This window comes from Lepidochelys olivacea (genome assembly GCF_965140295.1).
Source record: "Lepidochelys olivacea isolate rLepOli2 genome assembly, chromosome: 8".
NCBI lineage: Eukaryota > Metazoa > Chordata > Testudines > Cheloniidae > Lepidochelys > Lepidochelys olivacea.
In genome coordinates, this window is record NC_140418.1 from 90,539,478 (window position 1) to 90,562,314 (window position 22,837).

At 40.8% G+C, this 22,837-nt stretch overlaps 1 protein-coding gene across 1 annotated transcript in view; it reads right to left on the bottom strand.

Moving 5' to 3' along the window:
- Nucleotides 1–6,789: 6,789 nt before the first annotated feature.
- Nucleotides 6,790–22,837, bottom strand: part of ROR1 (receptor tyrosine kinase like orphan receptor 1) — a 249,094-nt gene continuing 233,046 nt past the window's right edge. Inside the window, exons 8-9 of the mRNA XM_084635768.1 lie at nt 13,432–13,643; nt 6,790–8,774 (exon numbers count right to left, since the gene is read on the bottom strand). Coding sequence (XP_084491894.1) covers nt 7,350–8,774; nt 13,432–13,643 — 1,637 coding nt within the window. The 3' untranslated portion in view covers nt 6,790–7,349. The remainder of the gene's footprint in view (nt 8,775–13,431; nt 13,644–22,837) is intronic.

Consider the following 22,837-nt stretch of genomic DNA (forward strand, 5'->3'; position numbering starts at 1 on the left):
GTCATCTGGCAGCCTAATGCTTAACTTGACCATTGATTGTTGCACAGAATCCCAAAATCCAATCCCAGTGAATCTGTGTGATATTATTCCTTCTGTAAAAAGGAGCTAGAAACTAGGGACAATGCCCTGGAGCCAGCACTTTCCACCTTCAGGAGTCCCAGGTCTGCTCAAACAAGCTCATGTTACTGGTGCTTACAGAAGTTGTAAAGGTGATTGGGAACCAAATACTATCCTATATTATTGTACTTTTTCAAAATATTATTGCATCTATGTATATCTTTGTAATTTATGGAAATCAGTTATAACAATATGTGTGTGTGTGTAAACACATATGCATATGTATTCCAAGCACTTTTAATGTTTAATGAACTCATTTATTTCTTACAACTCAAACGGATGGTTTCAGTTTTATTTAGACTCTTTGAACAATCTTAAAAACCCAACATTTTCTTCACACAGTCTACAGATTAAAGCAATGCAATGTGCTGCTCTGATTATATAACTTTGGGTACACTGGTTACCCAACAGCAGTCTGCAGAGCTGAATTTCCTCCAATGAGCTGAATTTCCCCCAAAGGAGTTCTCATTTAGAGCAGGTTCTGAAATGCAAAACCTGCACTAACTCAGCTATTAAAAGTATTTTAGACACTTTTCTACAATGCGTTGCACAGATAAACAGAAAATAAAGGACACCACATATGCTTTTAATAATTCCAATTTAAAATCAATTTCCCCCTCCATCTTAAAGACCTTTTTGGTGTATAATCAGAAGATTGTGTCTCTCTATTTTTAATAATTTTATATTACCTCAGTAATATAACTGTCCTAAAACATACTAAATTTTAATCTTTAAAGATCAAACAGAAAGACATACAATGGATTATATCTTGAGTGACTTGGAGGTGATAAGCTCTCCTCTCATAAAAAAAAGCCTACACGAGGATAAAAATTACTTCCATGGACACTATATTCTGGAAGGGAGATGTTTGCAGGCCCACAGAGAAAGTAGGTTTGTGGCCATAAGAAACCATAGCCATTGAAGATACAGCCAGAGGACAGAGTGCTCTCAGAGAACCCATAGATATGGCTTGCGTGACTACGGGCTGTAGGATTGGTTCCTATCATAAAACCATCTTGGTTAAGCAGCGCTTTGTAAGCATAACATCGGAAAATAATTTATTTCCTTTTGATTGGATAAAGTGTGGTTGCCCATTCCAGAGCAAGTGCAGAGAAGACAAGGGGACAAAGGTGCAAGTGTACATACCATCTATCTGTAGCTCTCCACGTACTCTGATGCCTGCCAGTACTTGCTCAACAGGGAACTAAGATGCTGGCTGCAGAAGACAGTGTCAACAGTCAGAGCTGCTAGCACAAGAAGGTTGCTCACAGTGCTTTAATTTAGTTATGTTCCATTTTTGTAACACAGCTAGTGCTTCTGTATTGGGAACAATGCTGCCATCCCACGTCTTCCATGCCCCACTCAATCCACACAGAATTGCAGCTCTGCTGGTTTTCCACAGAGGGGCTTCTGTTCTGTGAGCCCAGGGGTGAGCATGATAGCTATCAGGGCAACCTTCTGTCCCATGAGCACAGTAGGGTCTTGCCAATGCATACTTTAAATAAAAGAATTTTTGGTACTGTAATAAATTTGTGAAGCTCAGTTAAAATGCTGTTGTTTTTTGGTAGCAAATCAAAAACATGTTCAACTAATTAGTTTTTAAGCATCCTGGAGATAAAAAATAGCTTATCCTCTTTGAACAATGATTTAATTTTTCTTTGTACTGGATTTTAAACCTGTTCTGTCATACATTCCAGTATACATAATAGTACCCTTTGCAAAGGCATTCATACAAGATTGTATTTATCATCCACATGGAACTGAGAACCAGCTCTCACCGGGGGCATGAAACACACTAAACACTTTCTGTAAGGGAAAGACTCCCATTGACTTCAGTGGGTTCTGAATCAAGTCAGGAAGAGACTATGAAGAAAACTGGCTCCTTGCAAGACAGTCCATCCTTCAGGATTAGCCCGTGGGCCATATGTAGATTTCCCACCCTCCCATCTTGCAGTTGTATCACATGCATAATTGATTACTGAAATCTAAGTATCATGTATAAACTGTTAATCCATCAATATGTTTCACAGGTTATTGTGAGAGATTCATAGATTTCCAAGGGACCACTATGATCATCTAGTCTGACCACTAGAGTAATGCAGGCCATAGAATTTCCCCAAAATAATTCCTAGAGCATATCTGTTAGATGATGCTAAAGTGATAGATATGTCAGAGTACCCTTACATCTTGAATAGACATGGCACAATGATGCAAGCTGCAATCTCTTAAGCATTTTTCAAGCCAATTGTCTTAATACAGGTCCTGTGAGGAGGCAGAGTTGCCTTCAAGATTCTCAGAAATATAGGGCCTAATCCTATATTAGGATTAGGCAACGGGCCACATATCTCCCACTAAGGGCCAGGGGCCTTCAATGCCCACTGGATTCAATGGAAGTTGAGGGAACTCAACATCTTGCAGTACTGGATCCAAATTGACCAGTGTAACAGTACTTATAACAGCACTGAAGTATGAATATATGAATACCATCTGCAGTACTTTGAGTTAGATGAGCTTTTTAAAATTCTCTTGATGAGCAAAGGTAACAGAAGAATACTGAAACAACTAGCAAATGTAGTAGGGATATTCTAAACCTGTAAACTCCTGTACAATTTCATTCATGCAAGGCACTAATGGACTCTTCTTTGGTTTCTTGTTAAATATCTCAGACCCTGGAATACACATTTAGCAGTTCTTCTATATCCATGTCTTCCAAACCAGATTTTGTGGAATAATTCTCTGCTACATCTGCAGTTTTCATTCTGTACAAACCCACCATAATTAATCCTTATCTGTGGAGGACACCATAATGCTAACTCCCATTTTGACATGCATTTTGCCCTTTAAACACCAAAAGTTTTCTTTCTTTTTATGTAAGGATAGACTAATTTGGGAAGGATGAGAAGCCAGACTGAACAGACAGTATCTTGTCCTCTCATGTTGCAATTCTCAAGTTTTATTTCCAAACCTCCAGAGATTCACAATCAACTATAATAGTTCTTTGACGGAAGTTGCCATACTGAGTCTACCATTAGAAAGTCTCTACCATTTTCTCTTTCTTTGTCTGTGATTCAAAAACCATATTTGGTTCTCTGAGTTTCCACCCAAACAGGAATTCCCAACATTCCGATACTTTTTGGCAGTTTAATTTCCACATTAGCCAATTTATTTTAGTAGTTTTTCTTTTTAGCTCCCAAGTGAATTCTTGTCTCTTTGTTTTAGCATTCGTTAACTCACTGCAAGCTATGAGTCAAGCAGAGGATTTGAATCCCAGAATTCACAAACTTCATTCACTGAGGGGAAAAAAAACTCTCCTTGAGGGTTGACAGGCTTTCTGCTCAAAGCAGATCTTCCATTTTGTAACAGCTGTAAGTGTATATGATTCTTTGACAGATCTCTGCTGCGGATAACCTTCTAGTAAAGAAAAAACGACATATAACTGTGGGTAGGTGGCGGTTGGATTTAATGTATTTCTATGCAAAACCAAAAAGTATGTGAAAGATTTTTTTCAAGCCTGCCATTGCTGCTCCAGCAGACACATTTTCAAACTGGTACGTCTAAAGCTAAGCACTTATATCCATAGGCACCTAAACAAGCGATATGTTTCTTGGGGTGCTAAGCATCTGCAGCATTATTATTTGTAAATTTTTGCTTATGTGTGGCTTATACTTGATTTCCCAGCAGTTTTTGATATGACTATTGGTGGTTGTTTTAGCAATTAAGGGACATAGATAGCCTGCTAGTAGGGCCTTTCTCTTGTCACGTGGCCATTACTTTCTTCTCAAACCAATGAATCTAGTAGCAGTATAGTAGGTGGTAGGAGTTGTTATGAGGACGCTCTTGGTTTCTTCATACCCTCATTCACTGAGGGCATTCATTTGATATGAGTAAGCAAAATAAAGAATCTTGGTATCACTTTCAAACAAGCTTTTTACATGGAGAGCCATGCGCCAACCACAGTACAAAGCTGGTTTGTTTTTTTTAAGTCACAGTTTGTGTTCTTATTTATTGAAGATTTTCTAACAGCAACATAACTCTAGTACCACAACGCTTAATTGCCTGCATGCATTTTCCTTTGTACCTGGAACAGATGCCTATAAAGTGGGCAGATTGACTTCAAGATGGCACTATTGTTTTTTGAAGCCCTTAATGCCATAGGCCAAGAAACCTCCAGCTGAAACCCTGGTGAAAATTTTAGCTTCCACTTTCTCAGCATGTTTGACGCTTAGGATGCATAAGATGTTTGCAGTGATGCAACTATTTAATAAAAGTGTGAGAGGAGAGTGGGGAAAAAAGTGGAAGGTAGGAAGGGGAATGCATTCATCTTGCATTGAGCAGGACATCAACAGAATAGTGAAACAAAACAAAAAAAATGTGTGTGCCTCACATGTGCACGAGAAATGACCTTCCCAAACATCTTGATTTTGCTAATGAGATGATAGTTTGTTATGCACTGGCACAGAGATAAAAGTTTGATCAAAGGACACAAAACTCCAGTGTTCAAAATATCCCTTTTCTAACACTTAGGGTTTGGAGCAATAGCAGCCTGCAGCCAGGTGGAAGTTTAGTATAGATGGAATTAGTGATTGATCTTTGCCTCAAAAACAAACCTTTACCTTAAATACAGCAAACATCCTAATTAAAATTCCAGATCTGAATACAATTAACCTGGACATGACATGTCAGCTTCGTGGGCTCAGTATATATGAAATATTGAAGACATGGTGGTCATAAAAGTACTTATTGCATAATTATTAATGGGGCTCTTGTTGCACACATGCACCCAGATCCTCAGAGGTGTTTAGGTGCCTAACTCCCACTGAACTCAATGGAAGTTAGGTGCCAAAATACATTTAAAGATCTGGGCCATACATCCCCACACGTACACACTGAGCAGGGCTTTTGCATGTATGCAGCACTGAAGTCTCACTTAAGACCTTAACAAGGAGCTTAAATGGTATGCTGGAGTTCTGTTCAAGGGTTGAACTTCACCCACAGAGAAGAGCAGAGAATGCATTATTTTCTCAGTGAAATTTTATTATTGCTGTCTTTTCGGTATCTTCCCAAAATATCTGCATGGTCAGGTTTTAAATAAAGCTTAAGGAGTCGTATATTTCCACATCAATTGTCATAAAATATTATGTGCAAAACCCTGCTTCTCTTACTCAGACGATGAGATGTTCTGGCTTTTAATAGACTACTTGCTTGAGTAAGGTGAACAGGATTTGGCCTTCCATCAGATTAGATTTTCCAAATACCTATTATACCAAGATTCCGGAAATACTGATTTTTATATTAAAACAATGTTTTAATAAACAGCAGCATAAAATAATCAGTGTTTAATATCATCTCTGGTGTGTGAAATACAAAAATGCACATATCTTCAGTATAAAATAGCCTTTGGTATTACATTTTCATGCTTGCCTAATTGAAATGCCCATAATTAATAAATCAATCATCAAGTAATACAGTGATTAAATGCATGCAGTGAAAACAAACAAAAACAAAATATATGTATAAGGTAGTGGCTGAATATCACCATAATATATTTCAAGAACATCTACAGCAGGTTAAAAACAAAAAAGAAACAGACCAATATATAAAATGCAGAGACGTGTTTCACTTCTGCTATACAAAACACTTTTGTGCAAAAAGATGTGAAAAATAAAGTCATATCATACAACATCGTCAACTGAGCAAAGGATTGTTTTCATTGTGTGGAACAAAAGATATTATTTTAATACAAATAACGTTGTGAAAAGATGTAACGTACATAGTACTTTTGTAAATCATTAAAGTGGTCTCAAAATGAATAATCTAGACTGATTATACCTGAATTAATTTCAGTAATAATACAAATGTCATTTTTCTAAGTAAAAAGTTCACTTTAATTCACATTATTTTAACTGATAGACAAAGTTGCCATAAAAGTTTTTAATCGCTGATGGAATGTGGATTTCCCATTTTTAGGGGTTTCTGGAGTCATAGTCACTGAAATTATGTACTGCTCTGAAACAATAAATACTTCTTGGGAAAACTGATTGTCTTACATAAAATTGTGGTTTGGAGCTTTTTCATTAAACAGTTGCATAGCAACAAAAGGACACAAAATTTCTTTGATAACTACACATATAAAATTATGAAATGTTAACTTTGAACCAGTTGATTCATGCTCTGAAATTAAAATTCTTAATTTAATTTCCTTTAAAGGCAATTTCTTATAACGCCATCTATTTTTAGCAGACATTACCAGATTATTTTAGTAGCCTGTGAGTTGGCTTCTACTGAATGTCAGGATATTTTACGCAGTTTTTTTGGTTTAAATATGAACAAGACTCTCACCTCAGGTGAAAAACAAAAACCTACCTGAAATAATTAATCCAGACATCAGATGTCAACATTGGATCATGTATCTGAAACACCATTCTTGACTGAAAAAAACTTACAGATGTTTAAGCTAATGGAAGTGAATTGCATACCCAATAAATCTCTGAATATTTGCATCTCTTAAAAAAAGTGATTGACAAATATTAAAGTGTTTTCAGAATAATAAAGTTTCTGTGATATAAACCAGTGGCTCTCAAAGCTGGTCCGCCGTTTGTTCAGGGAAAGCCCCTGACGGGCCGGACCGATTTGTTTACCTGCCGCGTCCGCAGGTTTGGCCAATTGCGGCTTCCACTGGCCGCGGTTCACTGCTCCAGGCCAATGGGGGCTGCGGGAAGGGCGGCCAGCACGTCCCTTGGCCTGCGCCGCTTCCCGCAGCCCCCATTGGCCTGGAGCGGCGAACCGTGGCCAGTGGGAGCCGTGATCGGCCGAACGTGTGGGCGTGGCAGGTAAACAAATCGGTCCGGCCCGCCAGGGGCTTTCCCTGAACAAGTGGCGGACCAGCTCTGAGAATCACTGATATAAACCATATCAGAGCTTTAAACACCTGTGACAGTGTATGATGGTCATCACAAAATTTTTGTTGTTGTTTTTGTCCCTTATTAGAATAAACATTAGTTTGGTACTTGAAAAAATGTCAGTTCACATTGTTTCGTGCTAATACCACAATGATTTTTATCTGGTTGGTGTCTGCCTATCCTGTTAAACACAGTTAAACTTCACAGAAGATACTTGTTGCAAAAGTCTGTTAAACAACCAGAAAAATCTTTAATAAAATATTTGAATATAAATCTTTTCTACGTCTTTCTATTTGTACTGTAAATAGTTATATGTACAAAGGCCTGACTTATTTACAACTCTGCTGAAATCATAGATTCGTTAGGTCCATGAATATTGGGGTCTCCCAATAAGGATGACTGTTTTGAGTCAATTTTGTATGGTTTTTGAGTTTTGTTTCCAAAAACTGTTATACCAATTCCACTTGGATGACTTGGAATTGACATATGAGATAGCAAAGGTATATTTGCATCCTGATTGGATCCTGAAGAAGGCAAACTAGTCACATGACCTGTGCTAGTTGATCCACTTGCGCTGCTTGGCGAACGGCTCTTTGGAGGTGGACAGTGCTGAATTACCCTGGGTGGGCCCGGTGGTTGGTAGTGGGCAGCTGGGAAAGCAGCATATCCTGGAGGAATCGGGTATCCATTGATTGGAATAAATCGCTGGTTTTGAGGTATTGGTGGTCCAATGAACCCAGCAATTTGACCTTGTGGTATACCCTGTGCTGGAAACATGTAATTAGGGTATCTAGGATTACTTAGGTTACTAACTGGGCTTGCACTGAGTGAAGTTGTTTGAGTGGTGGCATTTCCACCAGAGGGAGTAGTAGAGCTAGTGTGACTTGAAAGTCCCTCCCAAGAACGCAGTCTGGCATGGATATCTTTAAATCTTGGCCTCCGAGATGGAAGATCATGCCAGCACTCTGTCATCAAGCTATACATTCTGGGAGGACAGTCTTCAGAGCATGGTAATAATTGTCGTTTCCTGACCATCTCTATGACTTCTTGATTACTAAATCCATAATATGGTTGGAGTCCAAAGCTGAAAATCTCCCATAAGACCACGCCAAAGGACCAAATATCTGAATCAGAAGAGAACTTGCCATACATAATTGCTTCTGGTGGCATCCAGCGAATCGGCAGCAGGGATTTACTTTGAACTCTGTAGTAATCTGCTGAGTATATTTCTCTTGATAGTCCAAGGTCTGAAATTTTCACATGAAGTTGTTCTCCAATTAAAATGTTGCGAGCAGCAAGGTCTTTATGGACAAAAAAATGACTGGATAAGTATTCCATTCCTGCCGCAATTTGAACTGCAATATGCAGGAAATCCCCATGGTCCAGACTGGATTTGACAGTACCGTCCTCATCACTGCTACACCCAACATCTGAATGTGGCGATCGCATAATAAGGAATTCATGGAGATCTCCCTGGTTCATGTACTCAAAAAGCATGCAGACGGGTTGTTCCTGAGTCACAACACCTAGGAGACAAACAATGTTAGGGTGATGAAGTTCTGCCATAAGAGATGCTTCTTGCTGGAATTCTGTCCACTGCTGTGGATTGTTAAAGTCTTTTAATGTCTTGATAGCAACAAGCTGAGCATGATCCATGCCTGGAAGATAGAGGTGCCCCTTGTAGATTTTTCCGAGAGCACATTCACCCAGTTCTTCCATGAAACGAACAGCAGAAAGAGGTAACTCCTTAGCTTTGCTCTGTTAAAACAGCAAATCAAAGAGTAGGTTATAAAAATAGAGTCAAAAAGGTACTTAAATTAGAGACCTATTCTCTCAGCAAGGCCATAAACCTGCAGCTCCCTGCAATAGTATCTATAACTCAAATGGCAGTAGAAATATTGTGCTTTTGCTGTGTAGGGAGACCAGGCAGTGAAGATGCCATGTAGGGACACTCTGTATTGTTGATCCAAGCTCTGTAGTGGCTCTGTCCACAGGAATGTGGGCTGCCACCACTAGGAGAGATATTGCTGGGACCACACTGCAGATGTATTGGGAGCCTGGTTGAGACTGGGGATTCCAATACTCTAGTACCCATGCAGTTCCTCACTGAATGTCTCTTTACTCCCGCTGTGTATGAGGGAAGAGGATTTCCCCATATCAAAATACAGAATAACTTTCCATCCTTTACACAAGACTAGATGCAGGTGAACAAAGACTGAGTATAGGATCAGTTATGGTCACAGTGCGGCAAAGAACTTCAACATGGACTTAATTTTAATCACAGGACTAGTCCCATTGATTTCAGCTGGGCTACACACATGCTTAAGTTCAGCTTTGAGAGACCGGGGCCATATAATGTTAGGTGCAAATTTATGTTTTAACCCTGACTTAGGACTCCGTTAAGTTTCATCCTAGAGTTAGTTATTAACTCCTTGGGGTACAAAAGAGATTAGTTCTCTGTATACTTGAGGGAGTGTACAAGCCCTCCCCTCCCCCCAAATCAAGAAAGTAGAATCAGCTGGAAAAACATCAGACTTTGGTCAAAGGAGAATAGAAACGAGGGCCAAATCTTTTTCAGACTTGGTTGCCTAATTTAGGCAGGTACATCCATATTTAGACACTTAAATAAGAGACCTTATTTTTAGAAGTTAACATCAGTGGGTGCTCAGCACCTCTGAAAATCAGGTCACTTACTGACATGCCTAAATTATGGACTTGGTAGCCTAAAGGTAGGCACCTGAGTTTGGAATCCACATTCAGTAAAACAGCGTAGTCAGAAACATTAGCATTTGCTTTCCTGGAATATTGTCAGTGTAGTTTTGCATGAGTAATATGGAAAAATTGACATTAAAAATCATTTTAAAGTTGCGCACTCAGAGTAAACAAATTCTAGTTGTACTGACTACTTACAAATTGTAGACAAATATTTCATAAGTAAAAAAATAAAATCACAAAGACATTTAAACAAGCAGCTAGTAGACTGTATGGTGATGGCAGGAAATTAGCTGTATTGTTGAAGAACAGATGGTTTATATTATATAAATCCTTTAGGCTAAAACTTGTTTAGGTCTGGCATATTGTAAATTATATTTTAGTAATGAAAGTGAAATGACCTCTGTCTGACCTCAGACAGGGTTTGTCTGTTTGAACCAACATAGTGGAAAACTATGAAAGAAAATGAAGTCATAAAGTTTTGGCAGGAAGGGCTCATTTCAAGTTAAGCGGTTATAAATCTGCTTAGTTTTTGTTTGACAAGTATTTGTCATACAGTGGTGTACAAAATGTAAAGAAGTGTAAAATACATACGAGGCATCACGCCAAAGTAAACCAAGTACAAAGGAAAAATAGAAAGAATGAAGCCCACCGCTTCTATCTCTTTATCAGTTGCCTCCATTAGTTGAATGACAAGATGGACTCAGTTTATTATATTCCCTAAGGCAATTAAGTACCTTAAAACTGAAACAGGCTTTTGGTTTAAACGTTAACATTTTTATTTGGAAGAGTAAACACACATCCACCTCAGTATGAGCTAGAACGTTTTTAACCAATGTTGACATTGGTATTGGATACAATATTTTAAAATAGAATTCTACTTCCTTTCTTTTTTAAAATTTTGTTTGAAAGGCAGCCAAAACAGTTGTGTCAGTGGGACAGCCAGCCACACTCCCAACAGGAAAATATACAATTGTCATAAATGAAATCAGGTGTTTTCTGCAGCATATCATTTTAAACATGAAAAGGAAACACTGTGGTCTATATTTCCAGACATTTATGGGCAAGACACTTTGCCCACGCTCTGTGCATAAAGTATTAATATGTTGGTGGTCAAGAGTAAAACCTGAACCCCACAAAGTCAATGGCAAAACTCCCATTGACTTCAGTGGGGCCAGCATTTCCTCACAAGTATCTAATACAGAGAAAGGAATAATATTCAAAATTTGGATCCAGTGAAGGGGAGGTTTGGACATGGGGTTTGGTTTAGGCACATCTTTAATCTAATGTGTACTGCACACGAGATTTACATTGTGATTTTCTATGGGTATTAACAGATAGTCCCTCAGTTTCATCATTCTGCCCCTTAAAGTAGAAGTCGGTACTTTGAAAAACAAAAACTAACCCCCTGCGCTATGTGTTTATTGGACTCAGTTAATTTGTAAGGTAAAGTACAATAGATCAAATTCTGGCTGATTTAGCACTTATGTAACACACCAGCGAGAGACTGCATGTATGGTTTATAAATTGTGTAGAATACTGCATCCCGAAAACAAACATTCCCCAAATGGTCTAATACCTGGTTAGAACGGACTGCTTTCCAGCAGCAATAATAACCAGTTAAAAACAAACAGAAATCTCATGAAGAAGGTTTCTTCTAGACTTTCCAGCTAATGTTTGCAGATTCTAGAGATTAAAGACTAAGACTTGGTTAATATTAGAACGTTTGAGTGCTTTGCTGTAATGAAACCTCTGAACCTCTTACTGTTCCCTGTCCCTGGTCCAAATCTTGAAGAGGAGGACCTGGCATAGTTTTTTGACCCATGAATGATAAAATGATGGTATAAAGAGTCACATGGAATCCCAGGTAAGAAGGATTAAATAAAATATGAACCAAAACCAGTTGTTTGCAATACATGTGTAACCATGCAGGTCAGCCATGGCATGCCATCTTCTCTGCTTTCTTCAGTTATGTATTTTCACTAATGAGTGACCCAAATGAAAATCCTGGATTCAAACGCTTCTGAAACCTGGGGAAGTTCAGAACCAGATGCTTACTGGTTTGGGCCCCAACTCTGTATTTTCACTATCCTTTTGTTTTCTTATAACCCATCTTTCTTCTTGAATCCACAAACCTATTTTTCTAAATAAGGTTTCACGGTTAAATTTTTCTAAGTAAGGTTCACATAATGAAATTATAACAAGACTTCACAATACAAAATGAATGACTTGAACTGAGAAAGTCAGCACTCTGTTCTCTCCACACAGTGGATGCTGTGGGATTACCTTTATTGTTAACTTAATGATGAAATATAAACTTCAATCTAAACTTTCTGCAGAGTTGGCTTACTCCTAGGATTTGCCCTGCAAGGTCCTTTTATATCTGTCTCTTCCCACAGTTGCTTCTGCCCATGAGAGAGAGAAAAACTATCCTTGGTCAGACCTCCAGCATGAGTCAGTAGAATAGCTCTGCCTCCCTCTCTCTGAGAGGTCCTAAAGCCTAACTCCCTGTCACATGAGCATATTGCAAATTCAAAGCACAATGGATTATTTAAACAATTTTGCCTGAACCCTCTGCTGACTAATTCTTCATAATCTAAGACTATGAACCTGACACTCAAGAGCAAGCAGTAGGCACATCTCATGATTGCTATATCACACCTAAAACAGATCTCTACTTACAAACATATTCACATATGGAGAGCACAGGTCCTGAAATGTAAGCGTAACCTCCTTTTCTTAGGCTGAGCGACTAAAACTGCCGTCATTCTGAAAGAATATCTTTGGCATGTACAGCAATATTTACAGAAGGAAGGTTATGCACAGTTTGCATTGCTCCTAATGCCTGAATTTGGATTCATTTTGCTATTTTCTAACTAAAATAACAACCTGCCAACAGGTATGTCTAGACAGTTTGGTGTAAATAATTCTACACAGTTTTCTAATGCATTATTTTTTAGATACTCCGGATATTCTCCTGCTTGGATGTGGCAGAGGCTCACGTCCAGCCATGCAGGTGGCTTCTCTGGACATTTCCAGCACCTGCCCTGCTAATAAACAATGAGGTCATCGCTAATAATTTTTGCAGTGTCTTAACTGCTTGGTGAGGCTTTTTTTTTTTTAATTGGAAAAAAGTGCTTCATGAATTTGGAGTTTCAATAAAGAGGAACAATATTAAGAGTCAGTGAAGAGAGGCCCTATGTTTCAATAAGGCAGGCTGTAAATATGAATAGGTTTTGGTGCTTCATTTTGCAAGTATCTCTAAAGAATGTGTAAACTTGAACATACAAGGAGGAGATCATTTTAAAGTGATTTCAGCTGACTAACACGTGAGGCAAGGATACAAATTATCCGTTAAAAAGTGCCTTCTGAAACAGCCAATCAAATGAAAGAATGCATCTTCCTCCCCGCTTACTTACTAACTAGAACAAGGCCTCCATGCCACTTCACAAGCAGTTGCTTACTTCATTAAAGTTTCTTTTCATCCAAAGATATATAGACCATTAGCTTTATGCTGCACAGTACGACATATAGTACGCTGATGACAACAGAAGCTGTTCAAAAAGTGCAGCCAACGACAATGACAGAGACTATGTGATGGAAATCAATTGGGTAATGTTCCAATTCTCGATTGAGCAAAGCATGCTAATTCCATGATCTTAGAAACAGCAATTTACAAGGCAGAAATCAGGTGCACGATTACCTTTGGTTTGTATGCATTTAGCATTGACATCTCTACATTTTGCCCTCTGACGTGTTTGGGCTGTCTTTGTACTGGAGGGGAGGAAGACTTCTGGTTGTTGCGGCAGACGCAGATGAAGAAGAACAACAAGGCTATAGCCAGGGGAATAGTAACACTAGGCACCAATATATATAGGATTTCCATTTTACTCTTCTCCTTGGAATCTTTGGTATCTGGATCAGAAAAGAAAAAGAAGGTGAAAATAATGAAAACACATGATGCATAAAATATCTCATGCAAAATAGTAAACTCCTGTATGTGCTGGAAATGCTTGAGAATGATAAAACAAATGGTGGACATTATTATTATGATATATAGTGACTCCTACACCAAAAACATTTTAATAGGAGGAGCACTTACTGCTGGCGTTGTATTGCTATATTAACATAATTACTTTATTTGTTACTCAACAATTATATATCAGCAGGGTGACTTAGTTATAGGGTCAAGGAGACATTCTTCTCTGGGTATCACTTCGAATCTGGTCCTGGTCATAAAATGGCTACAAGTCATTATCATCTTAACCACTTAATGTGAAATGTGTTGATAGTAGGGCTTTAGTTCCTAGTGGACCGAGGCCTATGGCAGAAGTAACTTCAGAATGAACACATTAATTGGCAGCCTCAGTAGCGAACAGAGTATCAAGTCCAGATTTTATTTATTATGTATATCAGTAGTGCCTAGAGGCCCCAACTGAGATCAGGGCCCCATTGTGCTAGGCACTGCACCAATACCTAAGAGACAGCCCCTGCCCCGAAAAGCGGATAACCTAAACAGATAGGCCAAAAGCTTCTGGACTGAAAGCTGGATTGCCACTCTCCCACCAGAGTTTTGTCATCAGGGTCACTAGGCCCTCTTCTCTATCTGTTTTCAGAAGGGATAGGAAGTGGGTAGTAAATAGAAGCATAGGGAGAGCAAGTCACTTGCCCAAGATCATAATGACCCATGCCTGCCGATACGGGGGGGGGGGGGGGGAGGATGAGCGAGAGCCACTGGCTTCAGCAGTATTACCGAGCTTGCTCAGACCATGTGAGCATGCTCAGTAAGAGCCAAACAGCAAATCTTGGGGTGGGGTGGGGGCACATGACCATGCCTCTCCCACACGTCGCCTCTGAATACAGCAAGTCAGTGGAGGGCTGGGAACAGACCCCCTACATCTCCTGAGTCCCAGTGAAGTGCCCTTTCCAGTGGACTATGCTGCCTTTCATGGTCCCAGCATGGAGACAACTACCATGGAGGTATGCAGTGGTCTCCAAAGTAGTCAATCTGACACTTTGCAAGAGCATGCCAAAAAGAGCTTAGAGTGGGATTATATATAATGAATTAATATAGTAGCTACAGGGTACAAAGTGAACTTTGGAGAATATCTTTGAAATCCCCAGCAAATAATTATTCACATTATTAGTGTCAGATTTCATGTATCTCCAATAGGACATGACACATGCTGGAGGCCATATAGTGTATTTCTCTGGTGAAGACTTGACAGTTGTTGAGTTAAAATGAGATGAGGTAGGCCAAGAAAGCCCTTCTTCCTTCCAAACAGGATGTGGTTGCCCTGTGACAGTAGTCAGTAACAAGGCTCATTTAGCGCTAAATGCAAAGCTAATTATTTTTATAATGCATGTTTTGGCAGAGAAAGTTGCAGCTTATAACTGACTTACTAACAAAGGAGTCTCTTCTCCTCTCAGTGCACAAGGGACTTATGCAAGCAACTCCTCTTCAATGCTAACATAAGCTACGTATATAAATCCTGTATGCATCCCACAGGATGGCCAGGTGCCTAGGAATCCATACCCCTTACACACAAGTCAAATTTGGCTGAGACATTTTGATTCCACTGGGGATATGTAAATAAATTCAGACAAGCCCAACAGTCTGTTAATGTTTAAGCCAAATCAAGTCAATGGGAAAAATTCCCACAGTTTTTAAAGAAAACCTGTAGTGAATAGTTATAATGCTGTAGAGAACTAAATGGACATTGGCTGGCTCATATACTGAGGTGGCCAAATAATTTGCAGACAGCTATTCATTAGATCGCGTTCATCTCTCTTTCTAGTTCCCTCTGGAGGATTCTGACTTTAAATTTACATTACCTCCACAAAAGCATGCCACAGACTCTCTATGCATGTCTATTTAGCTATGGACCGGCTCTTTCCTACTCCAAATGTTTCTGGATATTAGTCTATCTATACCTTTGAGAGTGCTGGCTCTGCACTGCTTTCCAAGTTGCTGGTTCTGCACTGCTCTGCTTCCTCTAAAATCATTCCATGCCACCCACTTCAGCATTCAATCTCTCTCTTCTTTCCTTCATGCAAGCCACTGTTTCCCTACCTCCCAGCACTGACAACTCCACTCATTTGACTCCCCTTACTTGGTTTCCCTGCTCACAGAAAATTTTGCTTCTGCTGTCCACACTTCACTTTTGGATTGCTAGCTGTTCTGCCCTATTGCTAGCTGCTACCTATTCCCTTGCAGCGGGGTTTGACTGAAGAGTCACTACTAGTCCCTCTGATCTGGCTTTTTGCAGAAGGGATGGAAAGGGGGTGCTTTCTATAGATAATGTTTTTGTGTGTACATGCGTGTATCAGTGTCCCTCCCATTAAAAAACACTCTGGGCAGGGGCAAATCCCCCAGTCCATTTGGGGATAGTGGAGGAATTTGCCATCTGGAAGAGCTGCCTCAGAAAGAGCAGGATAGAACGTAAGTGCCTGCTGCCAAAAGTGTTATGCTGCCATGTTGCTGGAGCCCAGGCTAATTCAAGCTCTACCCAAAGGAGGCTGAGTGAGAGCAGGGCCATTATGACATGACACCTGGAAACATCAGCCAGTTCAGTAGGAAGAGAATGTCCAAAGTACTAAGTCAAAGAAACCACAGGTGTTGTGGCAACGAAGGAGAAGGGACAGATCACCAGCACAAGAAGCAGCTGATAGATCACCAAGGATAAGAAAAGAAGTGAGACCTTTGAAATTGTCAAACAGCTTTTTGCCAGGAGTGCCATTTCAGATTTTGGTAGGTGGGGGCAACTTTAACAGTGATTCCTGGGGCTACTTAGGCATTTGAAAACTCTAGTTTTTTGGCAGATAACTTAGCAATTAGCTGACAGGAGCCCTGTATCTACTTCCTTTATACAAGAAAGAAAAGTAAATAAATATTAGACCCACTCAGCTCTACTAAGAACATGTTCTGACATCTTGTGGCAAGTCATTTAAGGGACACTGGTTAGGTTTAAAACGTTAACATGTATTTTTACTTTATTACTAACTCTGTGGAGAGAGAGACCCCCGTCAGGATTCCTAGGTTCTATCCTAGCTCTGGGAGGAGAGCAGGGTCTAGTGGGAAACAGCAGGGAGCACATACATCTGGGTTTTATATAAGAACATCAGAATGGCCATACTGGGTAAGACCAATGGTCCATCTAGCCCAGTATCCTGTCTTCCAACAGTGGCCAATGGCAGGTGCCCCAGGGGGAATGAACAGAACAGGTAATCATTAAGTTGCCCTGTTGCCCACTACCAGCTTCTGGAAAACAGAGGCGAGGGACACGCAGAACATGGTGTTGGATCCCTGCCCACCCTGGCTAATAGCCATTGCTGGACCTATCCTCCATGAACATATCTAGTTCTTATTGGAACCCCGTTATAGTTATAGCCTTCACAACATCCCCTGGCAAAGAGTTCCACATTTTGACTGTGAAGAAATAATTTTTCTTGTTTGTTTTAAATCTGCTCCCTATTAATTTCATTTGGTGACCCCTAGTTCTTGTGTTATGTGAAGGAGCAAATAACATTTCCTTATTCAATTTTTCCACACCATTCATGATTTTATAGACCTCTATCCTATCCCCCCTTAGTCATCTCTTTTCCAAGCTGAAAAGTCCCAGTCTTTTTAATCTCTCCTCATACAGAAGGTGTTCTATACCCCAATCATTTCTGTTGCCCTTCTCTGTACCTTTTCCAAATCCAATACATCATTTTTGAGATGGGATGAGCAAATTTGAATGCACTGTTCAATATGTTGGCTACCGTGGACTTATACAGAGGCAATATGATATTTTTTTCTTATTATCTATCCCTTTCCTAATGGTTCCCAACATTCCGTTAGCTTTTTTAATTGCCACTGCACATTGAGCAGATGTTTTCAGAGAACTATCCCCAATGCCTCCAAGATCTCTTTATCGACAGATTCCGCTAATTTAGACCCCATCATTTTGTACGTATAGTTGGGATTATATTTTGCCAAGTGCATTACTTTGCATTTATCAACATTTAATTTCTTCTGCCATTGTGTTGTCCACTCACCCAGTTTTGTGAGATCCCTTTGTAACTCTTTGCAGTCTGCTTTGGACTTAACTATCTTGAGTAATTTTGTATCCTCTGCAAATTTTACCACCTCACGGCGTACGCCTTTTTTCCAGATCATTTATGAGTATGTTGAAGAGGACCTTGTCTCCGTTGCCACTTTATAGCGCTGAAACTGTCTCGCTCAGGGGTGTGAAAAAACACCCCCCTGAGCGCTGTAAGTTTCAGTGCTGTAAAGTGGCAGTGTAGACAGTGTGCCAATGCTGATAGCTATTCCCCTTGTGGAGGTGTTTTTTTATAGCACTGGGAGATGTCTCTGTGTAGTGCCGCGATTACACAGCGTTGCTCGTGAAGACCTGCCCTTAGACTGGTCCCAGTACAGACTCCTGAGGGACACCACTATTTACCTCTCTCCATTCTCACCTTCTAGTCCTACCCTTTGTTTCCTATCTTTTAAATGAAGTGCTTTGCAGTGCTTTCAGGATCATCTAGTGATCCTTAATTTACTTTAATGATAAGCCTTTTGTTATCTTAATCACTCTGCCTCTGTTTACAAACAAACTCCCTGCCGCAAAGGCTGTGCTTCTCCCAGCTTCAGAACTCATTACATATCATACTCAAGCTGTTGCAGTTAAGAGCTCTGTCGGGGGTAGGGTGAGTAGACCTCCCCTCTGAAACTCGGGGGGGGGGGGAGAAGGGAGCTAGAGCCCTCCCCTGCTCCCCCTAAATGGCGCCCCTGCTTTTTGCAGCAAAAATTGTGATAATTTTCACCTGTGTTCTCCCTTCTTCCTTACTTTGCCTGGCAGGAAAAAAACAAAAACGAAACTATTCTATTTTGGAAGCCTCCCTAGTCTAACATGTTCTTAGTGCCATACTGAAGGCCATCATCTTTCTTGGGGAGTTCTGGTGTGTCCTACTGTCTTTTAAATCAGTGTTTTTTTAGGGCAACTGCAGTGGATTTTATTGGCTCAAATGCAGATCATACACATTTTGTCAGCGTGTAAGTCTCTTGACCTGTAGGCCCCAGCTTTTTCTGAGAGGACTAATTCAGTGGGGTCAATAGGCTGAGGCAGGGTAGCATGTAGTATTTTGTGGAAGGGCTGGGAGGGAGTGTTCTACCGTTGACACTGGACCAGCTGAGTGTGTCTGTGTTTTCAAAGCTGGATTTGTGCAAGTGCTGAGAGGGCCATACAGATGCCTATTACAAATCTAATTAAATGCACACTTGAGCTGAAATTTGGGATCCGTTCAGATCATGAGGGTAGCAAAGTTCAAATGACAGGTTTCAGAGTAACAGCCGTGTTAGTCTGTATTCGCAAAAAGAAAAGGAGTACTTGTGGCACCTTAGAGACTAACCAATTTATTTGAGCATGAGCTTTCGTGAGCTACAGCTCACTTCATCGGATGCATACCGTGGAAACTGCAGAAGACATTATATACACACAGAGACCATGAAACAATACCTCCTCCCACCCCACTGTCCTGCTGGTAATAGCTTATCTAAAGTGATCATCAAGTTGGGCCATTTCCAGCACAAATCCAGGTTTTCTCACCCTCCGCCCCCCCCCCCTCCACAAACTCACTCTCCTGCTGGTAATAGCCCATCCAAAGTGACCACTCTCTTCACAATGTATATGATAATCAAGGTGGGCCATTTCCTGCACAAATCCAGGTTCTCTGACTCCCTCACCCCCCCTCCAAAAACCACACACACAAACTCACTCTCCTGCTGGTAATAGCTTATCCAAAGTGACCACTCTCCCTACAATGTGTATGATAATCAAGGTGGGCCATTTCCAGCACAAATTCAGGCTCTCACACGCCCCCCCCCCCCCCCCCGAAACACACACATACAAACTCACTCTCCTGCTGGCAATAGCTCATCCAAACTGACCACTCTCCAAGTTTAAATCCAAGTTTAACCAGAACGTTGGGGGGGGGGGTAGGAAAAAACAAGGGGAAATAGGCTACCTTGCATAATGACTTAGCCACTCCCAGTCTCTATTTAAGCCTAAATTAATAGTATCCAATTTGCAAATGTTCAAATGGATTCAGATTTAACTTTGCAGAGCTCTTCTTCCCATATTTGCCGTCTTATCCCATTTTATGCCCTCTCCCCTTCCTTATGCTGCCATTGTATCCTCTCTCCTAATTGCTCCTTTCAGATCAGATTGTGGCATCTAGGCACTGGCCGAGGGCCACAACACCACAGCAGTGGGTGAAGAGAGGAGACTGAGGCACAGTCCTTCCTCCAGTGCACAGTTCCCCATGCATCTGGCTGGCTCTATGGACTGGTGAGGGGTGGCTTGATCCACAGCCTCATCCCTTCCTTTGGGAGTGACTTCCATCCCCAGGACTGCTAGAAGGGAGCAGTCCCTGTGCTCCCACCTAGTACAAGGACTGCAACTGTCCCTGGCTCTGCTTCCCCTCACAACTGCATTAAGGAAGTCTCTACACCACACTTTGCCTCATGTGTCCTTTCATGCTACTCCACACTGGTGCCTGTACACCCTGCCCTTCCCCCCGCTCTCCTCTGGCGAGGCTTCCTACACTTGTCTCTCCACAGCCTCGCACTTGGATTATTGTCCCTTGCTACAGATTTGTCTGCAAAAGACATCACAGGCTTTATCAACTACTGCATATGTGACAGCTGAAGCGGCCCGGTCACAACGGGTCACAGACCTGGGAAATAAAATGGCTAAAAAGCCAGCAAGGTTGCTAATGGGCGCCTGTTTTTAGTACTCCTGAGGGGGAAACCGCCTCGGGGTGGCTGCTTTCACCAATTACCCACCTCTCCTGAGGTAGAGCAACCCATTGGAGCAGCTGCAGGAAGCAGGCAGAGCTCTCCTCCTTCCCCTTAGAAGCCCAAGCTGTTCTCACAGGAGGGGAGGAGGAAGCAGAAAGAGCCCAGCAGCTTAGGGTAGCTCCGCTCCCTCCTCTTCCCTCCTGTGAGGTGAACAAGGGGATAGCTCCTCTCCTTCTCCCCATTTTCAGTACCCAACCTGGGAAGGGGGAGTGGGAACTCTTGCAGCCCCTCCCCATCCTGGGAAAGAGGGGGTTAAAAGCCCCAGGAGCTGAAGGAGGAGTGGAGGTGAGGTGTGTGTGGGGCAGTGGGACAGAACAGATGTGGGTGCAAAACTGATTGGGGGAAGGATTGATTTGGAGTTGGAGGTCGTTAATTGTTGTGCAGATGTCACGGTGATGCTAGACCCCCCCACCACCACCACTTTTTTCAGGCCATTTTAAGCCCCGGTTACAACCAACATGAGGCAAACACGCAGAGACATAGGCACCAGTTCATCTCCTGCAGTGTCCCAATCAAGTGGAATTACCATTCCTATTAAGCAGCAGTCACTACCATGAAGTCTCATTAGGCTTAAATTGGTTCCCTGGGAGACATCCCAATTAAGTTAGTTTCCAAATTAAGAAGGTCCCAATTAGGTAGAGCGTATGATATTTTTTAAAATGTGCCTGAATTGGCTTTTTCAGTAAGTACAAAAAGAGCTGAGTAGTAATACTTCTTACCTACCCAGCTCTTTACATTTTCAAAATGCAGAACAGCACCTAACGATTGCACCATTAACTAAACAACAAGCCACCTCATAGAATTCTGTTTATTTATATTTTAAATAGGGACCCCATCTCAGGATCTAGACACCCTAATATTATTAATCATGCAGTAAATACAATTAAACCTTAGCAGCATTAAAATCTTTCTACAGGAATTTTGTGGGCAGGCCCGCCAGACACCTACCCCTTCATCATCTAGGAAGCACCACCTCCTTCTCCTTAGACTCTATCAACCAGATGTCTTTTATAGCGTACCCTAGAAGTCACCAAATTTGGGCTATTTCAGACTAGAAGGGAGCAAGTTCCAGACTCTTGCAACCCTCACAGAGAACAGCCTGCCAGCCACCCTATGAATTTAACACAGGGCATTACAACTATTAAGAGAGACAGTTTTGACTATGTAATGTATATGTTCCCTTTTTAACAAAAAATCTCAAGTACGAACCTGAGCCAAAGCCCACTGGAGTCACTGGAAACCTTTCCACTTACTTAAATGGGCTTTGAATCAGACCCAGAATGCACAAGATCCATAAGAGAGTCTGATTTAAAAAATGTTCGTAACCATAATCAAAATTAATTTTAACTCAAGATTGGCTACTGAACGTGAAAAAGCACCTTACTTCCAAGGGGAAAGTGATCATTATTGCCATCACTTGTGTGCAACACAATCATTTGCATGAAACCTTTTACCATAAATTACCAGAACAAGAGTCTATGTCATAAAGCTCATTGCTAGGTGCATTTTCCAACATGTACCCGCAAGTAGCAGTGTTTTCTTCTTTACAGAACCTCTGTATTATTAGTTTTAATGAAGACTTAATAAAATGGGAACTATTAGTCAGATCTTCCTTCCACTCCCTCCAAATATCAGGAGTTCAGAAAAAATGAGACCTGGCTCTCAGCTAACTCTGAGTTTGTAAAACCCAAATCCAGGTGCTGAAGTTTTGCAAAATCAAAACCCAGCTGGACATGTGTGTTGAAAAACCATCTCCCCCCATTTTTTTTAAACGAAGGCTGAACTGTATTAAGCTAGACTTGCATTTATTAAAATGATTAAGAATAAATCAAAGGGAAACAATTTTATAATGCATTTCGGATCAGTGCCCACAAAGCCAATTCTACTGCACTAAGAAGCGATATTAATTTTAATGATAACTTTGAAAATGTAGAACACATGACATGCTAGAAACACTTGTGCTTCAACATATCATTGAGGAGGTTTAATCTTTACAACCTTTCCTACTAAAATATTTTCATGCTGTTGCTCCAGTTGCTTACCACATGCACAGGTAAGAACTGTAAGATTTCCCTTGTTGGGGAATTTCCTGTTTCAGATGCTGTGGCTTTAGGTAAAAACACTATATGTAGTCTTCTTTACCAGAGCTCCCTTTCCAGACACAACAAAGGCGTTCTGTGCACAGCTACACGGAACATATGTGATGGAGCACAACTGTACGGATCAGACAAATGTTACACTTATTCCTTCAATAAAAATAATT